At 42.8% G+C, this 26,510-nt stretch overlaps 1 protein-coding gene across 1 annotated transcript in view; it reads right to left on the bottom strand.

Annotated features, from left to right (window-relative positions):
- TENM2 (teneurin transmembrane protein 2) overlaps positions 1-26,510 on the bottom strand; it is a 1,359,342-nt gene that overhangs the window by 156,958 nt on the left and 1,175,874 nt on the right. Inside the window, exons 13-14 of the mRNA XM_065919048.1 lie at positions 25,963-26,064; positions 4,764-4,958 (exon numbers count right to left, since the gene is read on the bottom strand). Coding sequence (XP_065775120.1) covers positions 4,764-4,958; positions 25,963-26,064 — 297 coding nt within the window. The remainder of the gene's footprint in view (positions 1-4,763; positions 4,959-25,962; positions 26,065-26,510) is intronic.

Below are 26,510 nucleotides of genomic sequence, written 5' to 3'. Positions count from 1 at the left end.
ATTGCAGACAGATTCTTTACTGTCTGAGCCACCAGGAAAGCCCACCCCACCCCATTTAGCTTACAGGTAGGTAAACACAGCTTTTCAAAGGATGACCAGCTTCCTTAGGTATTCCTAGAAAATGATGCAGTGGCATTTGGAGGAAAGAACACTGCACACTGTGGGGTTTGAGTGGTGAATAGTGATCTTGCATGAGGCTTAGATGTTCCCTTGTGGATTATGGCAATGGGGGAGTGTCTTACAATCTTATTTCACTAAGACATACATTTCACTCATTTTAACAGCTTGGAAATCAGGTCTGTTGGCACAGATTAAAGCATTTGCTTCTGCCATCATCTGGGGGCACAGCCAGCTTGAGATCACTTAAACCCTTTTCTTGAGGTTTTCCGGGCCACATGATAGTGCAATTCAGTCCCTTGTATGAATGTGTGCCATCTTGTAGTTCAGATTCTCAGGGAAGATTTTGATTTCTCTCTTTTCCCAATGCCAAGAATGAAATAAGATTTTTGTCGTCTCAATAGTTCACCATGACATTCAGATGGCAACCCCTTGGGGTCCCAGCTTTTTGTAGCGTAGTAGCTCTTTTTCTTTCTTATGATATACAAAGTAATGGTGTTATTTTAAAACTGATGGTATATCAGTTCCAAATATGGCATGATTTAGATTACCCGAACTACTTCATTCTGGGGGACATCAGACTCGAGGAACTTGGATTTAACTGAATTCATGATATTCCATGAAGCTTCCAAAGAGTACCTCTGCCTTCAGGCAAAAAGCAACAATTTTCAGTGTTAAGAGATGTTCCTCAGGATCCCATTTAGACCTTCTCAGGAAGATATACTATTTACGCAAATCAGCTCCAAATTATTTGAGCCATGAAGAAACAAAAGCTGCCACTGATTTTTTTTTTTCCAATCAGGAATACTATCTCAAAAAGGTACATTTCAGTGATTTATTATTACTACTCAGAGATGTTTATGACGTTACTTGCTCTGATTACAACCACTTTCAGGCTGAATTCATTCTCTTGAGGACTAGTACTCCTGATGACATCAACCCTTTCTGATACTTTCTAATTTGCTCCATTCAGCCGGGTGGAGCACATGTGGCTGGAAACAAACTGAAAGTTTCCAACACATGGAAGACACTCACAAAGAGGCTGTGCAATGCCCTTGACATCGCATGCCTTGCCCAGTCAAGGGAATATAGTAGGTGCTCAATACACATCGGCTGAGAGGATGAACAGCAGACTTTGCCATAAGCATTGTTGTTAACATGATAAATTTTCAGCGAGAAGGACTAACTGACAAGAAGGACAAAAGGGTGCTAACAACATCTTGCTTTGGGGAAGAATGTAGTGTAATTTGGAATCTGCAAAATATGAACTCACTTGTTAAGCAACAATCTTGTCCGTATTCTTTTCATAAAAGAAAACCCCAAAGTTCTGTCCTCATTTTGGACATAGAGAAAGCAACAAGTATATGAAAATACCTCCTGTGCTCTGCACTTCAATAATGACTCCCCATCTATAATTAGCCACTTAAAATGTTTGGTGAGGTGCCAAGAGCTAGGAACTTTCAAAAAACCGAAGAAACTGTAATATAATCATTTTCTTAAAAGGATGACATAAAAAGTAATATACCCCAAAAAAAAAAAAAAAGGAAGGAAAGAAAATGGCACTTTTCTTCCAGATTTAAATTAGCTTTCTCTGCTCTATCCTGAATTACAGTGTGAAGGAAGGAGGAAAATCCACTGAGATTTATTAGCCTTGGAGTGGAATGTCATCAAAAGAACCATTTGTTGTATCTAGAGATGGGAGATAACTCTTTCTCTGGTCACTGAGACCAGTAAATATGCCCTTTGTGCTACATAATTACAGCAGCTGATAGAATAACTAAATTCAGACTTTAAGGGGAATAGTTTCACTTTGAATTTTAAATTTGGTTCCAATTTCATAAGGTGGTCCTGTGGTCACATCTTTAGAGTCTTCAGCAGGCAGGAGGGAGGATGGCATTTTACGAAGCTTTATAAATAGAAACAGTGTTATACTTAAAAGGGGGACAGTGGCCTTTACCAGCTAAGTACCATGTGCCTTATACCACCAGCCCCTTGGCAGCTGAAATCATTAGAACTCATTTAGTCTTGGGCCCTCTGTAGGTTTGACAAAAAAGGATTGTGAATGCAATTTTTATCCCTAAGGATAAAAAAGGAGGTCAAGGAGTTTTACAAACAATATGTACTATAAACCCCTGAAGAACCATGAATTACATTTATGAAGTTAAATGTCATTGAAAAATGACTCAACCATGAAACTGACATGAAAACATGGCTGACTTAAACTAATATGTCAATTCCTCTCTCGTCACCTTCCCACTCCCCCAGATATCATTGAGTGAAACCTCACGAATCTGTCCTTTCATTTTCTTGTGCAAATCTGGTAATAGTACAACAATGTTTAGGCAGCAAGAACAGGGGATGGCAGCTATTGATTTCATTGCCATGGCCATTTCAGGTAAATTGTTTGAACGTTATGACTATGATGAATATCAAAGAAAAAAAAGCTAAATGGAAGAAAAAGTGCTGATCCAGGCTTTCTGATTCCATTTCCTGTTTTGAAAACAGCATATGAATCATTTCGGTTCATTCTTTTGGGGTAGCAGAAATCAATAGAGGAAACTTCATCCTTTCATAATGATCCACATGACTTCCTTGTTTTGTTGAATGTTTAATTCATTCCAAACATTTAAATAAGACCAGTTGGGACAGTGAGAACGTTGAGAAATTACTTGAAATTCCACTCATACAGATATACACAAGCCTTCCTGGACAGAAAAAATTCTAAGATGGGCAATGCCATGGTTCTATCACTATCCTCTTGCCAAATGATGTATGCAAAAGGTCGTTTTAACCTTTCTTGTCATATTATTGGCCTCTCCCATGTTTTCATAAAATGAAGCTTTGCCTCCTGCAGTCCATTTATCTTTAAGAACTTTGACCTTTTTATTAAATCAGCACTTTCTCCATCCAAACTCCCCATTTGGTTTTATGATGCAGACAGAGGGAGGAAGCCTACTTTTTATAATAGAAGAAAAAATAGAGAGTTGAGTAAGTGATGACCTGGGGTGGGGGGTCACACTCCTGGGTCCCATTAAGGGCACTAGCACTGATGTATTGGAAAATCTTAGAAGAATACTGTCACGGAAGCGGAGCCTTGTGAAAATAGTTCTAAAAACCATGAAATGGGAGATGTTACAAAGGGAGCTTTTGTACGTGTTTCTAAGGGTAAGCCATTGTCATTCCTTTGTAGTGAGGGCTGTAATGGTTGGTGAGTTTGTACAAAAACCCAGAGATCTGTAAAATAACAGGATGAGAGAACAGATCGACTTGCATCTAGGAACCTCATGGCATCTGAGGTCCATTCTTAATCAGCTTGGCAGTGAGAAGCTGAGAGAGAACATGGGCATCTGGCATTCAAGGATCTTTTCCGGGGAGACATCCTGGGTGGTCATCTCAAGCTGTTTCCTATGGGGGAGGCAGTGGGCTTCACTCCTCCCCTGAACTTGTTGGGCGAGTGGATGCTTATTTTTTCCAGTGGGAGGATGGGAGAGGAAGAGCCGTTTGGGTTGCATGGGGACGTTTCACTGGGAGATGGACTGAGTGGAAAGATGTTGAAGACTTCCAATGCAAAGGCTGAGGAGCAGGTGAGGTTCTGAGAAGAGTGGTTTTTTACCTTCCTACCAATGGGGGTTAATTCTTTACATGGGAAGATGCAATAGATGGGCAACTACAGCCCATAGTCTGGAAGGGCAAACACAGAGGGGAAGGCTGACAGGCAGCTTGGCTGAGTTCCATTTCCATACAGGTCCCAACACTTGGCTACCAAACGACTTTTAGAAGCACCAACTGGAGTAACTAGGACTACGTAGAGCTCATTTCTGAACACCTCCAGAGGGGTGCTCTTTCCCTGTATTCCTGCATTTTCTCCCCCAAACCTCCCTCTTTCAATCGCTAAGCCTGATCTCTGATCATGTTTCGTCAAACTGGATTTAGCTGATTACATCCTCTGATTCCCCATCTCCCCCGCCATGTGCTAGAGGCCACTTCGAAGCATAGAGTGAGCTCCTCGGGACTCATCAAATCCCAGCTTTCTCACTGCACACCCACTCTCCTCTGGCTCTGTGACCGCAGGTAACCAGGATCGTTTGCTATACATGGTGTCTCTAAACGACATGGGTACCTATCGTCTCTCAAGCCTGACTGCCTTCTATGGATATGAATTTTTGCAGAAATATTTAGACAGACATATATGGATCTGAGATTACCAGGGACAGTTTTTTTTTTTTTTTTTTAAAGCTTTGGGGAAGGGAGGAGAATTAAGGATTCTTGTTTGTTCTTACTGGATAGCATAATTCTCAATGTAGAGGGCTTTAAATAAAGCAGAAAAAAAAGAGGAGAAGAGGGGAAGGGGAAGGAAGGAAAAGGAACAGAAAGAGCAGGAAGGGGAGGAAGTAGAAGGAGAGAGAAGACAGAAAAACAAAGGAGAAAGAGAAAAGGAGCTAATTATCACAAAGGAGGGGAAAACAGACCATGCCATTCAGAGCCACCCTTAACCTCACTCTCTCAAGTTCTACAGTTTAAGAAGTTCATCAAAACTGAGGGGTTTGAAATGTAAAATGCTTCCTTCCTTAGCAAAACAGGGAGCCAGGACCAGGCTCGTCAGCAAAGGTCCAGACGTGCAGACACCAGCCCCGCCCGCAGCGTACCTTCCTCGCAGTGCTCGCCCTTGTAGCCGGCGGAGCAGACGCAGTTGCCGTCAATGCAGGAGCCGTGGCCTCCGCAGGAAGGATCGATGCACTGATTCATGGGCACGTCGCACTCCGCGCCTTTCCAGCCGCTGTAGCACTGGCACGTCCCTTTGGAGTACTGTCCGTTCCCGCTGCACAGCACGGGGCAGGCGGCTGCAAAGAGCGGAGACAGAGCACCAGGTCAGGGGGGCCAGAGCTCGAAGGACTGTGTCAGCCTACGGAGCAGAGCCCGCTGGGCATCTCAGCTCTGCCTGTGCTGCTCTGGGCTGAGGACTTGGGCCACGGGCTCGGCAGAGCCATTTTCAAATAAACAATCACCACCGCCACAGAAATGCTACTAATGATCACTAATAAGAACCTGCCGTATAGCACAGGGGACTCTACTCAATACTCTGTAATGATCTACATGGGAAAAGAATCTAAACATGAGTGGACATATGTCTAACTGATTCACTTTGCTGTACTGCAGAAACTAATAGAACCTTGTAAGTCAACTATACTCCAATAAAAATTAAAATGCTACTGATAAAAGCAGTTATCATCAACCGAATGCTTATTATACTCTGGGCATGGCATAAGATGCTTTAGGTACAATTTACTGCTGAATCGCCATTATCACCCAGTGAGGTGGAGTTAGAATCACAATCCCATTTTATAGGTGAAGCTCAGACTGGGGAAAGCACTTTGCTGAAATCACAAAATTCAACAGTAGGGGGTCCCATGGGAAACCAGGTTGCTTCACCTCTTAAGCTGTGCCCTTAACTAAGCTGCAAGGACAAGCAAGTATTGTTGCTGGTGTTGGTAATGGGGATCGGGACCCATTTTGCTGAATATTTTACCTTCAGATTAGTCAACTGCTATTCCTGGTAAGTTTATGTTCATTAAAAAGGAAGGGGACGGGCCAGTGTTGAGGCACAACTTCTCTATGCTTCACTTTCCTTATCTAGACCACAAAGAAATAACTGTGCCTACCCCAAAGGGTGATGTGTGACAAAGAATAAAGAGGAAAGATGCCTGGCCTTTAAAAAAAAAAATGATGGGGAGGGCAGGCTAAAGACACGGAATTTCTAGCAGTTCTTATCAGCAGGGACCCTCTTTCATTTGTTGAGATGAAGAAGGCCGACAATCATGGCCTGGTATGAATTACCAGCCATTCTCACCAGTTTGGCTTCAATTATGCTGATACTGCCCCTTTGGAGGTCATTAAGAGTGGGATTTTGGTGGTCACCTTCAGGCTTTGGGCTTTTCATTTCAGGATCAGTTTGTAAAGAATCTGAATTTCCAGCCTGCCTTCTGTTGTTCAGTCACTAAGTCATGTCTGACTCTTTGTGACCCCGTGGACTGCAGCAAGCCAAGCTTCCCTGTCCTTCACTATCTCCTGGAGTTTGCTCAAATTCCTGTCCATTGAACTGGTGACGCTGTCTAACCATCTCATCCTCTGCCACCCCCTTCTTATTTTGCCTTCTGGAGGAGGGAATGGCAAACCACTCCAGTATTCTTGTGGCGAGAACCCCATGAATAGTGCAAAAAGGCAAAAAGATATGAGCCCCCCAGGTCAGAAGGTGTGCAATATGCTACTGGGGAAGAGTGGAGGGCAATTACTAATGGCTCCAAAAAGAATGGAGACGCTGGGCCAAAGTGGAAATGATGCTCAGTTGTGGATGTGCCTGGTGCTAAAAGTAAAGTCCAATGTCATGAAGACCAATATTGCATAGGAACTTGGAATGTTAGGTCTATGAGTCAAGGTAAATTGGATGTGGTCAAGCAGGAGATGGCAAGAGTGAATATAACAACATCTTAGGAATCAGTGAACTAAAATGGACAGGAATGGGTGAATTTGATCTGATGACCATATCATTATATCTACTACTGTGGACAAGAATCTCTTAGAAGAACTTGGCTTTTAGTGTGAGCCTAAAATCCGGACACTGTTCCAGGTTATGGAACTGGCATTCAGAGACCTTCAGAAATGACCTACAGAGGTGTTTTTAGTGACTCCTGGTTTATCTGCGATTTGTAATGCAGTGGCTCCAAGAATTCTACAGTCACACATGTGTCTCCCCATCCCCCGATGTGATATCATATCTAATCAGATCACTCCATAATAATGGCCCCACCCACCTTATCAATCCCCTTTTGTTGTGATGCTGTTTATTTTTTTATAGTAATTCATTCTTTGTCTGTGAGTGTTTAATTTCCCAAAGATATAGTAAATTACTAAAGGCCAAGATTATGGTTATCATTGTTGATTTTCTTCTAGTGCTACATTCATCAATGTTGCCTTGATTGAGTAAATATTTCTATTACGTTCCTGATTCATTCAGGGATTTCCAAGTGGTGGGAGTGTGGGCAAACACTACATGGTCATTTATGAAAGGTGTGGAAGGAACAATTTCTAGAGTGGACCTCATGTTGTACATACAATGCCTTTTTCTGGGGAAGGGTGTGTTGATGGTAATTGACCTTAATTATAAACTGACATGAAACAAAAACATCTCAACCGTTGACATATGCTGGAGGGGTTATTTCCTCCCCTGCCCAACAGATGTTTTATAGTAGAATAGGTGAAAAAAAAAAGACCATTTCCAGTAGAATTCTTATCCTTATGACTCTATTAATACCAGAAAAGAAGAATGAGTTCAAAAGTGAGAACATCAAACTTACATATTAAATTTAGATAAAATCTCTCTAAATATAGAGAACTTGCCTTCTATTTTCAAGAGTGGAGAGACCCATATAGCTGCTACCCATGCTGACTGTCTGCGAGAGGGGAGAGGGAAGAGTTTTAAACCAGGAAACCCGAGATTCAAAATTAGAGACTGTGTTAATATGAACAAGTATGAGAAATGCTGGACTTTCTCAAAGTTTGCAGAGGGTTTCCAGGACAAAGTACATTGGTTCCATGTCAGTGCCCCATGATACACTCACGCTAAGCTCTAGGTCAGGGATGGCCATTGAGTACCCATTAGACACTATTCTCCCTTCCTGCACCTCTGCAGAGACAGATCAAAGCATTTTGCTTCCCTGAGTCTAGAAAAAGCCTGAAAACCTTCAATGTAGCGCCCTGGCTGGAACTTGGGAGCAGGCAGACAAGAGAAAACTTACTTGCCCTTTCTGATCTAGGTAACACTGAAGATATCTCTTAGTGGGAAGATTTGAATAAGGACTATTTCTTACCCCCTGCCAGCCACGCACACTCAAGAGGGAAAAGAGTGAGAAGTGTGCATATCTAGTGGGATGAGCTTCCAAGGGCTGTTTCTGACCTGAGGGTTATATATTAGTATAGTTCTGGATGGCAGAGAAAGTTGCATTAAATCACTACCAATGGGCTTCCATTGTACATTCCTTCTGCCCCAAAGGTGGAAGAGGGTAAGAAGCAAATAGGAAAAAATTACTGTCTTTATCAATTGAAAAATAAAGTTAGGATTATTTTCTTTGTTCATATTGAAACAGTTTCTCTTCTGCAAAAACTCTAAGGTGGTGAAAAAACATTGAATTCTCTAGAATGTAAGCATGGATTTTATTTAAAACCAGGTGCCTGGTTTAAAATGTGACCTACTTACATTTCTCAGGGGAAAAAAAGGGAGAACAGTCAGGTCAGAGAGTTCTCTATATTCTAAATGCAGCCTTCCTTCAATATGTTTGCTGCATGCTCACCGGGAGGGTGGTAAAAAAATGCAAAACACTGTGATGTTCTCCAGAAAGCAGGACACTTGCCAGGCTCCACTGATGTCACATTAAAAAAAAAGAAAAAGTAGAAGGCAGGCTAAAGAAGCATGAAGCTCTCTAATTTACCCATTCGCCATGGGACAGAGTGCAAATGCCAGATGAGCCCCTCTGGTAGCCACTGATGACCTGCATCATAGAGAATTCCTTCCGTTAGGGTAACTGACTCATCCTCAGACATAACTCAACCCAGAGCATCACAGTATGTAAGGCTCAGCCTGATCCTCACCTGGGAGGCTGCACATGAAGTAAGGACCTCCTGCATTAATAACTTTTCTAACTAATTTTACTATCACTAAGTCTACAAGTTTTTTTGTTTTTTTTTTAATAGCAAGTTAGGAAAGATATTTCTGACTCCACCTGCCTGCAAGTGATATGGAACAGAAGTGCAAAGAGCAAGGGTTTTGCTGCCAGAAAGATGTGGGTTCAAATGCTGACCCATCACTTACCAGCTGTGGGATTCTGACAAGATTATTGAACTTCTCTGAGACCCACATTTCCCATTAAAAAAACTGTCTCTTTGAGTCGTTGGGAGCAGTATGTGTGCAAAGATCTTTGAGGACTCCAAACGGTAGCTGACACCTGGTATTTAAATCAACAGATGTTCCCTTGTGACATTCCAAATTGAGTCACCAAACTGACTTCCAGGTCTCAAAGGCACACACACCACCACCACCACCACTTGGAATAATACTAAGAGAAAGATCTCATCTTGTTCTCCCCGTGGTTGTGAGTGGGAGGTGGTTCTGGAATCATAGTGGAAAGTTTTACGTCCCTGTCTCTCTTACCTCTTCCTAAGGCTTTAAAGCAGCACAGTACTGTACATCCAAATTTCTATTTAAAATTAATTAAAATGCACAAAGTGGCTATTCCTGTTTTAGTAAATCTAGTAAATGGAAGCTCTAAGACTTGTGCAGAAGAAAAATAAATTACCACTGCTACTAATGACTGACAAGTTACAGGCTGAAGACAAAATTATGACACAATTTAGATTCACCTAAATGGTGTAAAATTCATTTTAGTGATCAAGCTGGAGCTCCCCACCCCCCTGCCCCACACTGCCCTAAAGTTCTCTGTAAAGGATGAAATGAATTATCCATGTTATTTACTCATTGGGAAGTAATAGGACAAGTCACTCATGTCTGCTGCTTTAAGTAAAATGGGTCCCATTTCCTTGGAGCTTGCAGTACAGGGGAGGAGGGAAGGCAGAGGGGGTTGAAGAGGACCAGTCAGCCAGACACACGGGGAACATGCCTGCATCTTGACAAGGCATTTGTGGGTTGGGCTAGATGTTGGAGTGATTTTCAAATAAAGTGTCTTTTTAAAAACAGGGTTGTCATATGATTCTGCAATCCCACTCCTGGGCATATATCCAGACAAAACTACAATTTGAAAAGGTACACGCACTCCAATGTTCATAGCAGTGCTAGGGCTATTTACAATAGTCAAGACATGGAGACAACCTAAGTGTCCATCAATAGATGAGTGGATAAAGAAGATGTACATATATACATATATACAATAGAACACTACTCAGTCATAAAAAAGAATGAAATCATGCCGTTCACAGCAGCATGGATGGGCCTAGAGATAATCATACTTGGTGAAGTAAGTCAGAAAGAGAAAGACGAATACCACATGATATCACTTATATGTGGAGTCTAAAATATAACACAAATAAACTTACCTACGAATCAGAAATAGACTTAAAGTTGCCAAGGGGGTGGGTGGGGAAGGGAAGGACTGGGAGTTTGGGATCAGAAGATGCAGACTATTATACACAGAATGGATAAGCAACAAGGTCCTACTGTATAGCACACGGATCTATATTCAATATCCTATGATACGCCATAGTGCAAAAGAATATGAAAAAGAATATGTATGTATATATGTCACTGTTATACAGCAGAAATTAACACAACATGGTAAACCACCTAGACTTAAATTTGAAAAAACAAACCATGTGTCTTTTAAAAATGATTTGAAATCTGATTGAAAATTTCTCTGGAAAAGAGACTGGAGAATACTTGAACCTAGTACTCTGAGAAATTGTCAAAACTGTACTAACAATTGGTTGCCTCACATCTCAGTTACTCAATAAACACTTATGAAGAACCTAATATATGCGAGTAGCTGGCTTAGGTGGTAGGAAAAAGGGACAGAGAAATAAAGATGCCTTGAGTCTTCTGAAGCAATTAAGGATATAATATTAATATTTTAGGTCATGGAGGTGAGACAAAGTTCAGTGTCATTGAAACCAAAAGAGGTGTCCCACTGTCTTTCGAGACTGTGGACATAATTTGGTGCTGAGCTGAAGTGAGGAAAAGCAAGTTTCCACCATTTTTGGGCTCTTGCAGGTAACAATCTGTTTGATAGGCAACAAAGTCTAACCTCTATTACCTCTCTAACCTCTACACCATAAATTTGATACAGATTAAAGATCCAAATAAGAAAAAAAAACCTACACAGTATTTGAAAAAATACCGAAGACTAATTTTATTTTCTTGTGAATGGGATATATAAAAAAGATAAACTCAAGAGACCAAGAAGATCAGATTTGAGAAAGTATACTGATATGAATGCAGAGTTCCAAAGAATAGCGAGAAGAGATAAGAAAACCTTCTTAAGTGAACAATGCAAAGAAATTGAGGGAAACAATAGAATGGGAATAACTAGAGATCTCTTTAAGAAAACTAGAGATACCAAGGGAACATTTCATGCGAAGATGGGCACAGTAAAGGACAGGAATAGTATCAACCTAACAGGAGCAGAAGAGATTAAGAAGAGGTGGCAAGAATACACAGAAGAACTATACAAAAAAGGTCTTAATGACCCAGATAACCACAATGATGTGGTCACTCATCTAAGCCAGACACCCTGGAATGTGAAGTCAAGTGGGCCTTAGGAAGCATCACTATGAACAAACCTAGTGGAGGTGATGGAATTCCAGCTGAGCTATTCAAATCCTAAAAGATGATGCTGTGAAAGTGCTACACCAATATGCCAGCAAATTTGGAAAACTCAGCAGTGGTCACAGGACTGGAAAATGTCAGTTTTCATTCCAATCTCAAAGAAAGGCAATGCCAAAAAATGTTCAAACTAACACACAATTGTGCTCATTTCACATGCTAGCAAGGTAATGCTCAAAATCCTTTGAACTAGGCTTCAACAATACATGAACTGAGAACTTCCAGATGTACAAGCTGGGTTTAGAAAAGGCAGATGAACCAGAGATCAAATTGCCAATTTCTGCTGGATCATAGAAAAAGCAAGAGAATTCCAGAAAAACATCTACTTCTGTTTCACTGACTACATTAAAGCCTTTGAGTGTGTGGATCACAACAAACTGTGGATAATTCTTAAAGAAATGTCTCCTGAGAAACCTGTATGGAGGTCAAGAAGTGACAGAATCAGATAAGGAACAACGGACTGGTTCCAAATTGGGAAAGGAGTACATCAAGGCTGTATATCATCACCGTGTTTATTTAACTTACAAGCAGAGTACATCATGCAAAATTCTGGGCTGGATGAAACACAAGCTGGAATCAAGATTTCTGGGAGAAATATCAATAACTTCAGATATGCAAATAACACCACCCTATGGCACAAAGTGAAGAGGAACTAAAAAGCTTCTTGATGATGGTGAAAGAGGAGAGTGAAAAAGCTGGCTTTAAACTCAACATTCAAAAAACAAAGGTCATGGCATCTGGTTTGATCACTTCATGGCAAATAGATGGAAAAACAAAGGAAACAGTAATTGACTTTATTTTCTGGGGCTCCAAAAATCACTGCAGATGATGACTGTAGCCATGAAATTAGAAGATGGTTGCTCCTTGGAAAAAAAGCTATGATAAACCTAGAGAGTGTATTAAAAAGCAGAGACATCACTTGGCCAGCAAAGGTCCATACAGTCAAATCTATGGTTCTTTCATTTGTCATGTATGGATGATAGAGTTGGACCATGAAGACGAAGTGCTGAAGAACTGATGCATTTGAACCGTGGTGTTGGAGAAGACTCTAGAGAGTCCCTTGGACTGCAAGGAGATCAAATCAGTCAATCCTAAAGGGAATCAACCCAAAATATTCATTGGAAGGACTGATGCTGATGCTGAAGCTCCAGTAATTTGGCCACCTGATGCAAAAAGCCAACTCACTGGAAAAGACCCTGATGCTGGGAAAGATTGAGGGCAGGAGGAGAAGGGGGCAACAGAGGATGAGATGGTTGGATGGCATCACTGACTCAATGGACATGATTTTGAGCAAACTCTGGGAGATAGTGAAGGACATGGAAGCCTGGAGTGCTATAGCCCATGGGGTTGCAAAGAGCTGGACATGACTGAGCAACTGAATAACAAGACAACTGAGGAAACACTGGGGAAATATATTTTCTAACATATTTTACAGAATAAAGCTTGACATATGAAATACAAAAAAAAATCTTAGAAATCAATAAAAAGAGACAAACAAATAAAAACCTGGGCAAAGGACAGATAAATATAAACATAAACCGCCAATAATGATTTCCCCGGTGGTACAGTGGCTAAGAATCCATCTGCCAGTGCAGGGGATACAGGTTTGATCCCTGCTCCAGGAAGATCCCACATGCCACAGAGCAACTAAGCCTGTGGGCTACAACTACTGAGAGTGTGCTCTAGAGCCCAGGAACTGCAACTACTGGACCTGCGTGCTACAGCTACTGAAGCCCCTGTGCCAAGAGCTTGTGCTCCACAACAAGAGAGGCTGCCACGATGAGAGGCCCATGCACCGCAATGAAGAGCAGCCCCGACTCTCCACAACTAGAGAAAGCCCAGGCACAGCAACGAAGACTCCGTGCAATGCAAAAAATAAATGAAATTGCCAATAAAAGTATGAAAAGTTCTCAACTTCACTAGCAATTAAATAAGTATAGATAAAAATAAGAAATAACCTTTGACTTATCAGATTAAAGAAATTTATAGCTTTTATATGTAGAATGGATAAAAAACAAGGTCCTACTATATAGCTCCATACTCAAATCCTATGATAAACCATAATGGAAAAGAATATAAAAAAAGAATGTATATACATATAACTGAATTGCTTTGTTGTACAGCAGAAATTAATACAACACTGGAAATCAACTATACCTCAATAAAAAATTTAAAAAAAAATCTAAGATACATAACCTCCAATGCTGCCACAGCTGAGGGGAAACGGGCTCTGTCACAGTGGATGGGGGACAGAAGTCCAAACTAGCTTCCAGGGGGCTCATTTGCTCCTATCTGAATAGCTCCCTGGCTCACCATGCCCAACAGAGAAGCCTGCTGACCTTGGTGCCTCAGTTTTCCCTCCCTATGAAATGGGTGGGACAAGAAAGGACCATTTTTTGTAGGAAGAGTGAGGAGGATGGAAAGCAGAACTAAGGAGCCATGACAAAAGTATAAATGCAAACATGACCGGCCACTCTTCTCATGACGATCGCCTCTGACCGGAGCTGCCCCCCACCTTCCTGTCTGGAGCCCTCAGACACTTGAGCTGGCCTCAGTGTAGCGGTGAGATCCAGCAGCCCCTGTGAAGACAGCAAAGTCAAGGATGCATCTGACAGAGGCTCCGGCTCAGAGGGCCAAAGTTCAGGCGCACCCACTTCCTCATTCCCGTTCTGTCAAACGGCACATTAATAAGCAAGGAAGCGATTCAGGGAAGAATTTCCAGAAGGACGAAAAACTCATCAGGTGTGTCAGATCTCTGACATTCAGGAGCCATGTGGGGAAGCAGCGCACGCTGACTTAAGCACGAAAGTATGGATGCTTTAATTAATCCGGGGTGAATTTAATTGCTTTAGTTAAGTGGAAATCGGGTTAAAAATGATGCAGAGCATGCTGGGGTGTGTTAAAAACATGACATATGAGCTGGATGAATCGATAAATTAAAAGTGCACAGATGTTTTAATTAAACCCAGGGAAGTTAACGAAGATCGCAAGAGACTTTTAAGCCTATGATTAATTCAATTCATTTAAAATACCTGTAGAGATATGGGGATGCCTCCATTTTGAGAGTTATAAAAGTTCTCAATCGATAAGGGCTTAAGCTTTTCTTAAAAAACGTCTAAGTTTTCCTGTGTGTGTGTGTGTGATCGAACAGCATTAATTACATAATAAATATTTAAGATTTACAGAGTACACAGTAAGCTTTTTTGCAGCTCAAGTCCAGACTGAAGTAACTTTTCATTCTTATTGTGATTCAGGCATTGAGATGAACTTGAAAATCACTGGTGTCCTGTTATCTGCAAGCATGGGAGCTCCCCCAAGACATGAAGGCCTGTTTACTCACTGGTACATGGAAGAGTACCAGGTAGTGTAGGCTTATGGGTTAGACAGCTCAAATTTCCCTTCGGTTTTACCAGTTATGTGACTTTGGACACCTTATTTTCAGCCTCATTTTATCTTTAAAATAGGACTAAATTGTTGGATTACCTAACCCACAGTGTTTTTAAGAGGATGAAATGAGATAATGCCTGTGAAGTGCTACGAACAATGCTTGGCACATAGTAAGAAATCTATAGGTGTGATTTATCATCATTTTTTTGAGGAGAAAATTGTTCCAGATTATCACATCATAAAGAGACAAGAGGGACTTCCTTGGCAGTCCAATGATAAAGATTCCACTCTCCCAATGCAGGGGGCCAAGGTTCGATCCCTGGTTGGGGAACCTAAGATTCGCATGCCACACAGCGGCCAAACACAAACAAACAAAAAAACAAGAGACAAGAGAAGGGGAGACACTCTTTCCCATCACCCATCCTGGCTGACTCCTCTCTAAAGACTGGTTTATCTCCCAAAATTCAAGTTTTTCTTTTTTTTCCCCAAAACCAGAGTACGTTCCCACCTCTGTGTATGTTTCATTCCTACAACAGGTTTCCCTAGGGTTAGGCCCTCTGCTTTCTCGGGCTGCTCTGCAACCTATCTAGCAGTTTTAAAAGGAAACAAAAAGTGTTTCGCCTCAGAAGTAACTTGACTCAGGGGAGGGCTGATGGAGGTGGGTGCTGCAGAGAGATTTCTGTTGGTGATGCATCAACCTGGGAACCAGCAGGAGTGCCCGCGTTCTGGAGGCAAGGCTCTGCGGGAGGGCACCGAAGAAAGGGCACTGCAGCTTCCAAACGGAGGCGGCAGGCATCCTCTGCCCTGCCTGGCAAGCTGGGGAGAGCGGAAGGTAAACGCGACATTGCCGCTCCTGCTCTCTGGGCCATTTGAGCACAGTCCAAGGGCAGCGGCATCCAGACTCAGACCTGGATGTGTGCCCAAGTCATCTGGGGATGCTGTGAGAGTGAGATTCTGATTCAGAGGATCTGGTGTGGGGCCAGGGTTTGGATACTGAACAGGTTCCCCAGGCTGATGCTAGAACCCCAGACCTACTGAATCAGAAACTCTGGGGGGAACCCAGCAAGCTGTGAGTTAACAGGTGATCCTGATGAGTAGGTTTCTAAAGCCACGCCTGGGCAAGTACCTTAGATTCTCTGAGCCTCAGGTTCATTAGCTGTGAAATGGGGATGATGATGATGTCCGATGTGGGGACGACACAAGACCATTCCAGTTAAACCCTCTGCACGGTGCCTGGCATTCACTTCATGCTCAATATGGGCAGAGATTCTTACACTATTTTATCAAAGGTGCCTTTGCCAAGTGTGGACACTTACTTTCTGTAAAGCCTGAACCAAGGGCCGGGTTTCAAGCTCCATCTTGTTCTTGCCGCCAAGAAATCCCTGCACATTTTCTCAGGTCAAGGACAGGAACAAGGAGAGGTGGGATTCAGCCTTGAACTGTGCTAGGCGGTGGAATGACTCCTATGGGCAGCAGCCACGGCCCCTGGCCAGTCTGTATTACAGGGGATTGTGGAGGGAGGTGGGGTGGCAGAGGGAGAGACGTATGAAAGACAGGGGGTCTAAGGGAACATTCATGCTTGTTCCAGGAAAGACAGGTGGAATCTGAGACAGGTGAGCCAGCTGTGAAAGGGGAAAGTGGCTTCCTTGGCAAAGATGCTCTGAGGGGAGCATTTTGGGTGGCAGGGAGGACCCCTACATCACTGGTGGAGATGAAGGGGCTCGTCACTCCCCTCCTGAGTGCAGACGTCCACTTAGGGGAGAAACTGATGGCGAGATGGGAAACAGGTGAGCGGATGAAGCCAGCCAGGAGAGCCAGAGAGCTGAGTTTCTGTGAGGGCTTTGGGAGTAAGTGAGGGGACACTGCTCCCCATTTAGGAGATCTTTCCACCAAGTTAGGAAGACCAAGTTAGGGTCACAAGTTTCAAAGTAAGCCAGACATGGCATCAACATCTAGCCTGCAACGTGACCTTGGGCAAGTAGTTTTCTTTCTCTGAGTCTCTGTTGCTCCTGTAAAATGTGGATAACAGTGATTTCCAAGGCTTGTGAAGATTAATGCTGGGTAGTATTTATGGAGGACTAAATACATGTCAGGCATGGTTGTACATGCTTTACGTGCATTTACTTTTTAGTCCTCACAGCAACCTGTCAGGTAGGATTGCTATTGCCCCCAAATTATGGATTCGACAACAAAGGCTTAGAGAGGTTAAGTAATTTTCTACAGTGGGTATAGTTTCAAATATCTGCTTTGCCACTCTCTACCTAGGAAATCCTAGTTTCCTCTTCTGAGGGTTTCTGGGGTTCAAATCCAAATACCTGCAACACATATTGCATGCAAAGCACATCTTCCTACACTCACATCTTCGGTGAATCCATCTCATGGCTGGTCTAATGTTAAGGGTTCAGGCCGGCTTGCTTGGTTTGAATCCTGGCAATACCACTTACGAGCTGAGTGATCTTGAGCAAGTTACTTAACCACTCTGTGCTTCATTTTCCTTGCCTGTAAGAGGGGATGATAATCATCTATAAAATAGGACAATTAATGATTCACTGAGTTAAGTATGCAGTTGTTTAGTGCAGTGGCTGCACACACTAAGAACTGAATACATGTCAGCAATGATGACAATGATTTGACTTTAGTGCTAGAACTTGCCCAAGAGGGATTGGGTAGTGGGTGCAGCCAGACATCTTAGAATGTGAAGTCAAGCGGGCCTTAGGAAGCATCACTATGAACAAAGCTAGTGGAGGTGATGGAATTCCAGTTGAGCTATTTCAAATCCTGAAAGATGATGCTGTGAACGTGCTACACGCAATATGCCAGCAAATTTGGAAAATGCAGCAGTGACCGCAGGACTGGAAAAGATCAGTTTTCATTCCAATCCCAAAGAAAGCTCAAACTACTGCACAATTGCACTCATCTCACACGCTAGTAAAGTAATGCTCAAAATCCTCCAAGCTAGGCTTCAACAATATGTGAACTGTGAACTTCTAGATGTTCAAGCTGGTTTTAGAAAAGGCAGAGGAACTAGAGGTCAAATTGCCAACATCCATTGGATCATTGAAAAAGCAAGAGAGTCCCAGAAAAACATCTTTTTCTGCTTTATTGACTATGCCAAAGCCTTTGTGTGGATCACAACAACTGTGGAAAATTCTTCAAGAGGTGGGAATACCAGACCACCTAACCTGCCTCTTGAGAAACCTGTATGCAGGTCAGGAAGCAACAGTTAGAACTGGACATGGAACAATAGACTAGTTCCAAATAGGAAAAGGAGTACATCAAGGCTGTATATTGTCACCCTGCTTATTTAACTTCTATGTAGAGTACATCTTGAGAAACGTTGGGCTGGATGAAGCACAAGCTGGAATCAAGACTGTTGGGAGAAATATCAATAACCTCAGACCCACAGATGACACCACTCTTATGGCAGAAAGTGAAGAAGAACTAAAGAGCCTCTTGATGAAAGTGAAACAGGAGAGTGAAAAAGTTGGCTTAAACCCAACATTCAGAAAACTAAGATGATGGCATCTGGTCCCATCACTTCATGGCAAATAGGTGGGGAAACAGTGGAAATAGTGGTAGACTTTATTTTTTTGGGCTCCAAAATCACTGCAGATGGTGACTGCAGCCATAAAATTAAAAGATGCTTGCTCCTTGGAAGAAAAGCTATGACCAACCTAGACAGCATATTAAAAAGCAGAGACATTACTTTGCCAACAAAGGTCCATCTAGTCAAGGCTATGGTTTTTCCAGTAGTCATGTATGGATGTGAGAGTTGGACCATAAAGAAAACTGAGCACCGAAGAATTGATGCTTTTGAACTATGGTGTTGGAGAAGACTTTTGAGAGTCCCTTGGACTGCAAGGAAATCCAACCAGTCCATCCTAAAGGAAATTAGTCCTGAATATAGATTGGAAGGACTGGTGCTGAAGCTGAAACTCCAATCCTTTGGCCACCTGGTGTGAAGAGCTGACTCACTGGAAAAGACCCTGATGATGGGAAAGATTGAAGGTGGGAGGAGAAGGGGACAACAGAGGATGAGATGGTTGGATGGCATCACCAACTCAATGGAGATGAGTTTGAGTAAACTCCAAGAGTTGGTGATGAACAGGGAGACCTGTCCATTGATTCACAAAGAGTCAGTCACAACTGAGCGACTGAACTGAACTGAACTGAAGAGAAAAATGGCAAGATTCCCATCCTCTTTTCTCAAGGCCCCACAGAAACTCGGTAGGAACAGAGACCAATTCCCAGAGAGAAGACTTTATGTTGCTGCAGTTGCAGCATTTCTGGGCCTCCCCTGACAGCCATTCAGCGATGGACGCTGTCATTTCTAATTGCTATTACTGAACAAGGAAAGCCCTGCTGTGTTAAATTTCTACTGCAGTTGGGGCCTTAAGTTCAGCACCAAATACGCCACCTGAGAAACTAGCATCAAAACCCACAGCATCAGAAGCCTTATCTCTTCTGAAAGGCAAGGCTGCTTTATGCACAAGCTAAGGAAGCATCTTAAGTCAATGAGAGATTTCAAATGAAAGTCAGTGAAAGAAAATGGAATCAGAGTTAAAAAGCATCTAGTCCAGGACTTCCCTGGTGGTACAGTGGCTAAGACCCCATACTCTCAGTGCAGGGGGCCTGAGTTCAATCCCTGGTGGGGGAACTAGATCCCACACCCCACATGCCAGAACTATGAGTTTGCGTGCTGCAACTGAAAGATTCCTTGTGCAGCAACTAGAATATCCTGCATGCCACACAGGAGTCCCCTTGTGCTGCAACTAAGACCCAGAGTAGTCAAATAAATAAAAAGGTAAAAATATTTAAAAAAGCATCTAGCCCACAGCAAATAGCATACAAGTATAGTAATGAGAAAGTCATGCAAGGGAATTAGTAATAACAGAAAAAAACATAAAGTAAACAATAATCAAATAATAAGCATGATTCCAGCTGGACAGGAGAGGCACTTGATGGAGAACAGTGCAAGACATCAGGAAAAAAACACCGTATCTCCTCAAGCTCTGAATGTGAACAGGTTGCTTATTGCATTAAAAAATTAATGACATTCTATGCCAGAAGATGCTCTTCAGTGTAGCTCCTTTACTACACTCCTCCGCCATGGAATTTTTTCCACATTCTCTGAAACTAGTTGACTCTTCATAGATCCACACTTTATTGCTTCATGAACTTCCTTATCTTCTCCTTAATGACATTTGTAGCATTCAGAGTCACATCCCAGCATGCTGGACTTAGGCTTACATTTCCTACTTCCGTATCACGTGCATCCATCAGACGGGAAGCTCTCAGAAGGCACACCTGGCATTCTCGCTCGTTACCTTATGTCTGGAACTCAGCGCAGAGCCTGGCACATGATAAGCATTTGCTGGATGCACGAATAAGTTCGGTCCCCTGAACTGATTTGGATCGAGGTGTTAGAACCCTCATATGTTCTTCTGGGGGTGAGGGTCAGTTCCACTTGAACCTCTAGCCCCTCGGAGGCCCCAGTTTGCCAGGGGACTGTGGAATGACTGTCCTGCAGTTCATGCTGACTGCTTCCTTTACTCACTGCGAGGATGTCTTCGGGTGCCTGATGCAGACTGGCAGGTTTATCAGGAGACAAGGAGGTGCCGTCTGCACTGCATATCTGAGGGCACAAGAGGCGCCGCGCCAGGTCAGGAGAGCAAACCCGCATTTCTGTCACTTGGATGCACACCTGGCCTCTTGGATGTGATGGGAATCTCGTCTGCTAATGTGGCAAATTCTTCCCCTGGCAGGAGGGCCCGAGTCTGCCGGCTGCCTGCAATACAGAAACTGGCAGACCTGAGGCATTCCGGGCACAGCTGGCAGTGCAGGAACAAAGGGGAATGCGAGTTTGTGATGAGGGAGGACCTGGGCTCAGGCTCTCTTAAAAACATTTGTCGAGAAAGGAAGGACATGATCGTGGGCTGCAGCTGGGAGATGGCATGCTCCGTTCAGGGTGGCAGGAGCCCTGGGACTGGCTGGCTCTCTCCTCTGCACTCGCTGGCATGATTACATCACCCTGGCTGCTCCAGACCTCTCCCTCTAACACCTAGGAGTTTCTGGGGCTCAAAAGTTGTCCACGAGTGGCAATCTGTCATCGTCACCAACAGATTGCACAGGACGAATGGGATGGAGCCACTCCACCATCTCTGCCTTATGTGTGAGGGGTGAGGGCAGGTATACACGTGCTCACACCCACAAGTACACACCCCCTCACACAGAACCATATTTGAACCTTTTTCTTATTAAAGACCAGAAGTGCATCTTTGATAGAATTCACTGAGGAAGGCACAGCATCTTACGAAAAACACATAACCTCAATCTTTTTTTTTTCTGCTGCACTGCACCGCACATGGGATCTTAGTTCCCCAACCAGGGATGGAACCTGTGCCCCCTGCAGTGGAAGCACGGGTCTTAACCACTGGATTGCCAGGCAAGTCCCTGTATAACTTCAGGCTAATCATGAGAAAACATCAGACAAACCCACATCTAGGGCTAGCTAAGAAATGCCTCACGAGTACTTTCCAAAATGCTCAAGGTCATGAAAAAAAAAAAAAAAAGAAAGAAAGACAGACTGAGGAGCCCTTGCAGATTGGAGGGGACTAAGGAGACATGACAACTGAACACAAAGTGAGATCTGGACCAGAAAACAGGGGCGAAATTAGAAACAAGTCTGTAAATTAGTCAATAGCATCGATTCATGTTAATTTCCTGGTTTCACCAACTGAACTTTGGTAATTTAAAATGTTGACATCAGGGGAAGCTGAATGAACCCTGGGAACTCTGTGTACTATTTTTGCAACCTGTCTGCAAGACGAAAATGATTTTAATATTAATATAAAAAGCTTAAGATATTGGGGAGGGTGGTTAGAATAGGATTTATCTCACATTGCTGATATGAGAATGGATAAGACTGTATGCATTAAGTACTTTATACAAAGCCTGGTACATCTTTAATACTTAATAACTATTGGTGGTTATGAAAAAAAAAGAAACTATCTTAAATGGAGGCTTAACAGACCACAAGTAAATCAGGCACTAATCATTAAGCTTACCCACTTGAAGCTGGTAGAGTTGAACCTGTGTGCCTGTTTTTACCAAGTTTCTCATTTTATCGCCTACCTATTGTGTAGGTAGTGAATTGCATTATTTTCAGGACCCTAAACTTAGGACTTGAGATGTTCAAGGCTTGAATTTCTCTAGAAGCCAGGCTGGCTCACACATGCTATACAGTAGGATCCAATTTGGGGATCATTGATGTGAAATGAATGTGTGAGAAGCTGACCTGGCTTGATTGCTCAGAGCAGGGAAAAGATTCCTTACTTGAATGCAGAACCAAACTACAATGAGGTACCACCTCACACCAGTCAGAATGGCCATCTTTGAAAAGTCTACATTGTAGACTCCACAAATAAGAAACGCTGAGAAAGGTGTGGACTCTAGGGGACTCTCCTACACTGTTCATGGGAATATAAATTGGTACAACCACTATGGAGAAGAGTACAGAGGTTCCTCAAAAAACTAGAAATAGAGTTGCTATGTGATCCAGCAAACCCACTCCTGGGGATGTACCTGGACAAAACTATAATTTGAAAAGATACATGCACCTCTATGCTGATGGCAGCCCTATATACAACAGCCAAGACATGGAAACAACCTGAACGGCCATCAACAGATGAATGGACAAAGAAGATGTGGTGCATATTTATAATGGAGTATCACTCAGTCATAAAAAAGAGTGAAATAATGCCATCTGCAGCAACATTGATGAACTATGTGAAGAGATTATAAGACAAATGCCATAATGATATCATTACACGTGGAATCTAGAACGTGACACAAATGAACATATCTACAAAACAGAAAGAGACTCACAGACATAAGGAACAGACCTGTGGTTGCCCAGTGGGAGGAGGGGAAGGGATGGAGGAGGAGTTGAGCATTAGCAGATGCAAACTATTATGCAGAGAATGGATAAACAACAGGGTCCTACTGTATGGCACAGGAACTATATTCAATATCCTGTGATAAACCACAAGGGAAAAGAATATGAGAAAGAATATATATGTGTATAACTGAATCACTTTGCTGTATGCCAGAAACTAATACAATATTGGAAATCAATTATATGTCAACAAAATTTAAAAAAAGAAAATATATCTTTCTCAGTAGATCTAAAGGCAGCACGAGTTGTTAGGTAGTGTTAGTCACTCAGTCGTGTCTGACTCTTTGTGACCCTGTGGATTGTAGCCCGCCAGGCTCCTTTGCCCATGGAATTCTCCAGGCAAGAGTACTGGAGCGGGTAGCCATTCCCTTCTTCAGGGGCTCTTCCTGATCCAGGGATCAAATCTGGGTCTCCTGCACGGCAGGCAGATTCTTTACTGTCTGAACCGCCAGGGGAGCCCAGAGGCAGCACTAACCTTTCCTATTTATTGCAACAGATTCCACGTTTCTTTTCTAACTTTTCATTTTGACATGGCTCCTTTTAAAAGAAGTTCACCTATGTAAACCTCATGGGTAGACTTAAAGAAATATGTTAGGGAAATAAAAATTCTGATATCCCATGAATTTGACAAAAATCATGAAGGTGGTACATGAAAGAGCAAAGTGTGAGAAATGAGGGATTAGGGTGTTTCTAAACACTCCCCTTGTTAATGAAATAGCTCGATTGCGCCCATTTCAAAAAACACTAAGGAAGTAACATCTTCAGGGCCAAGAGGCAAAAGCTTACTCCTAACATTCTTAAACCAACTTACCCAAGAATAAGTGAGGAAACAAAGAGAAAGCAATTTTCGTCTCTGAACACTTCAATTTTGCCCACTGTAGGCATCAACAGCTGAATTAAAATACACAACAAGTTCGGAGGCCGATTTCAGGAACGGCTTCTGAGTATGCCAGAGGAACTACTCTTAACAGCCACTCAATATTTGTTTCGCGAGGATCAATTATATACCCCGACTAATGCATAGTCAGAGCGTGCAGCCCGGCCCGCAGTGCAGGTGGTGAATGCAAAACACACACCGAGAGGCCTTTTAAGCAGCTAAATGCACACCCCATTACAGATCCATAATGCAGAATGGGCGCTCATCTGCAAATGGATGGAGAGCGAAGAGTTCTTAAATGGCTGGGGTACTTAGGGCTGAAAGGCCGGTCCCTGGATGTGCAGCCGGAGCACACACGGTTTTAGGATTAATAATACATCGAAGTGTGTCAGTGTTAATATACATTTACAGCTCGCAGGCCATGCAGCAGAGGGTTCAGCCCATTTGCAGCCATACAGAAAAGGACTATTCTGTCCTTTCTCTCATTAATGCCTTCACTCCGAGGAAAATTAGATTATGCAAGAAAAGCCATTCAAATGCTATTGAGGTTTTCCGTACTTTAAAGCCTTTGCTCAGGAAAAGTGCTCGGTACCGTGAGGCAGGGTGTCATCTACCTGCTTCCATCAAAGCCCATCAGAACTGGAGCCAAGGAGCACCAGGCTCCGCTGTTTACTTGGGGGATGTGTCCACATGCCCTTGGGCATAGTGTGGTAAGGAGAAAAGCGGCCGAGAGAACGGTCTGGTCCGGTGGATCCCTGCTCTCTTTTCCTTTTGCATCTGACAGGTTTACCAAACCTCTGACATGATCCTGTGGTTAAGGATATGAATGCAGGTGATGTCATTTAGCAATGAGTCTCACACAGGTGCGACCAAACCACAGTCCTGTTCACTTATCAGTCAGCGTTCGGAAGGATATGGGGATTGCAAATCTTTGAAATACTGTGAATATTCGAAAATACCATACAATTTTCCCAAGTCATTGTGGTGATGGTGGTACTATTTAGCATTTACAGAGCGGGTTTATTAATGATTGCCTCTCTCTTAGAAAGTCAAGGCAGCATGGTCTTTTGAAGAAGAGCACATAAGAGGATGGAAATAGTATACAGATATAAATAAATATACTATGACATGTGTAAATAAAAGATGGCAAAACTAAACCCTCCAAGGGCTCCCAAAGTGTTCTGCTAAGAGCTTGGGGGTATATTCTCTCATTCCATCCTCACAATGAATTCAGGAAGAAATTCCCTAGTTTTCCAGAGGAAGAAACCAAGATTCAGAAATATTAGTTCACTTGCTAAAGGCCACAGAGATCCTGAATGGGGCTGGAACCCAGGAAGGCCTGACTCCTGAACAAAGGCTGGGAAGCTCTCTACTGCTGTTTTTCAGACCCACTCACTGGTGGGTGGGGAATCACTGTAGTCAGTGTATTTCATTTTTTAAAAGTGAAATAGGACAGAATAGAAAAGAAACATGAAGTGTTGTTTTATGAAAGTCTCATTTTAATTTTATAGCTGTATTTATCATGAACAAATACTTGTGTGTGTGTGTGTGTGTGTGTGTGTGTGTGTGTGTGTGTGTGTGTATGCAGCATGTACCATATCTAAAAAGTGTGAGAAGCTCAGCTCTCCACTGCACTTGCCTGTGATAGCATCACTTGAAGGTCAAACTCAAGGTCTCTTGCGAGCTAGATATGGGCCACTAAGTCCCCTGTTTTTGTGAGAGTCATTTTCTTTCTTCTATTACCTTTCCCCCAAGAATCCCAGGGTCCCCGTCATTCTGTGCAAAGCAGTGTAGATAAATTAATAATACAATTTAAAACCGATTCCACCAAGATAAATAGCACTTCCTAGATTAAGAGCGTAGCTGGCCAGAATGAATGAAATTTACTAACCCTGAGATGCTTAATCTTCCATTACACAGAAGTTAATGATTATAAGAAAGGAGTGATGGTAATTCACTTCTGCTTTTACAGGAAATCTAACCATCTCATTTTTAGCAAATCTTTCTTCTCAGCACACCTCAATGCCAAGGATAACTGCCCTGCTCTTATAGGTATATTGGCCAATTGTCATATATCAAAGTCTCCTCTTTGCCAAAGTGTTAGGACGCATAGCTTGCACAGGCTTACAAGATATCCCAGTGGAATCTGCTGGGGAGGCAACCTTGGTGCTACCTCTCCCAGCCCCACTAAGAAGTCTCTTTTCCATTTTCCAATCATAGCAGGGAAGTGGCGGTAAATACCTTTAGCGCAGTCTGCTCCTAAAAACCCTGGGAAGCAGTGACACAGCCCGGACACACATTCGCCATTCCCATGGCAGTTACGTGGACAGTCCTGCACTGAATCTGAAAAAGAGAGAATGTGAACAATTACTTTTTGCTCTGCCTGCTGGTGAAGCAATTTGGTAGCCAGCCACCTACTGTTTTTTAGGAGCAGTGACAGTAACCTCAGATGCCTCCTGGGGGCTGGTAAGGAGAAGTGAGTGAAGCAGGAGAACAGGGATGGGTGGGAACTAGGGCAACTTGGACAGTGCATGGATGTAACCACTGCTCTCCATGGGATCAGCCCAGGCAGGGATTTGAGCATAGTACTGTGACAATTTTCCCTTTTTCAAAAGAAGCTACTTATCTGAATTTAAAAATTGCAATGTTCTAAGCTGGCAAGTTTTTAAACACTGTAAGCCCCAGCCTGCCCCCAATATCACCCTATCAATCTGAGATTTGGTTTGAAATGTGAGGTATCAGCTTTTAGCCTCAAGTATAGAGAATGATTCTCCAAATGACAGAGGTGG

Source organism: Muntiacus reevesi, chromosome 1 (assembly GCF_963930625.1).
Source record: "Muntiacus reevesi chromosome 1, mMunRee1.1, whole genome shotgun sequence".
NCBI classification, from domain to species: domain Eukaryota; kingdom Metazoa; phylum Chordata; class Mammalia; order Artiodactyla; family Cervidae; genus Muntiacus; species Muntiacus reevesi.
The sequence above is the reverse complement of the archived record's forward strand: the minus strand, read 5'-3'. Positions and strand labels throughout refer to the sequence as shown.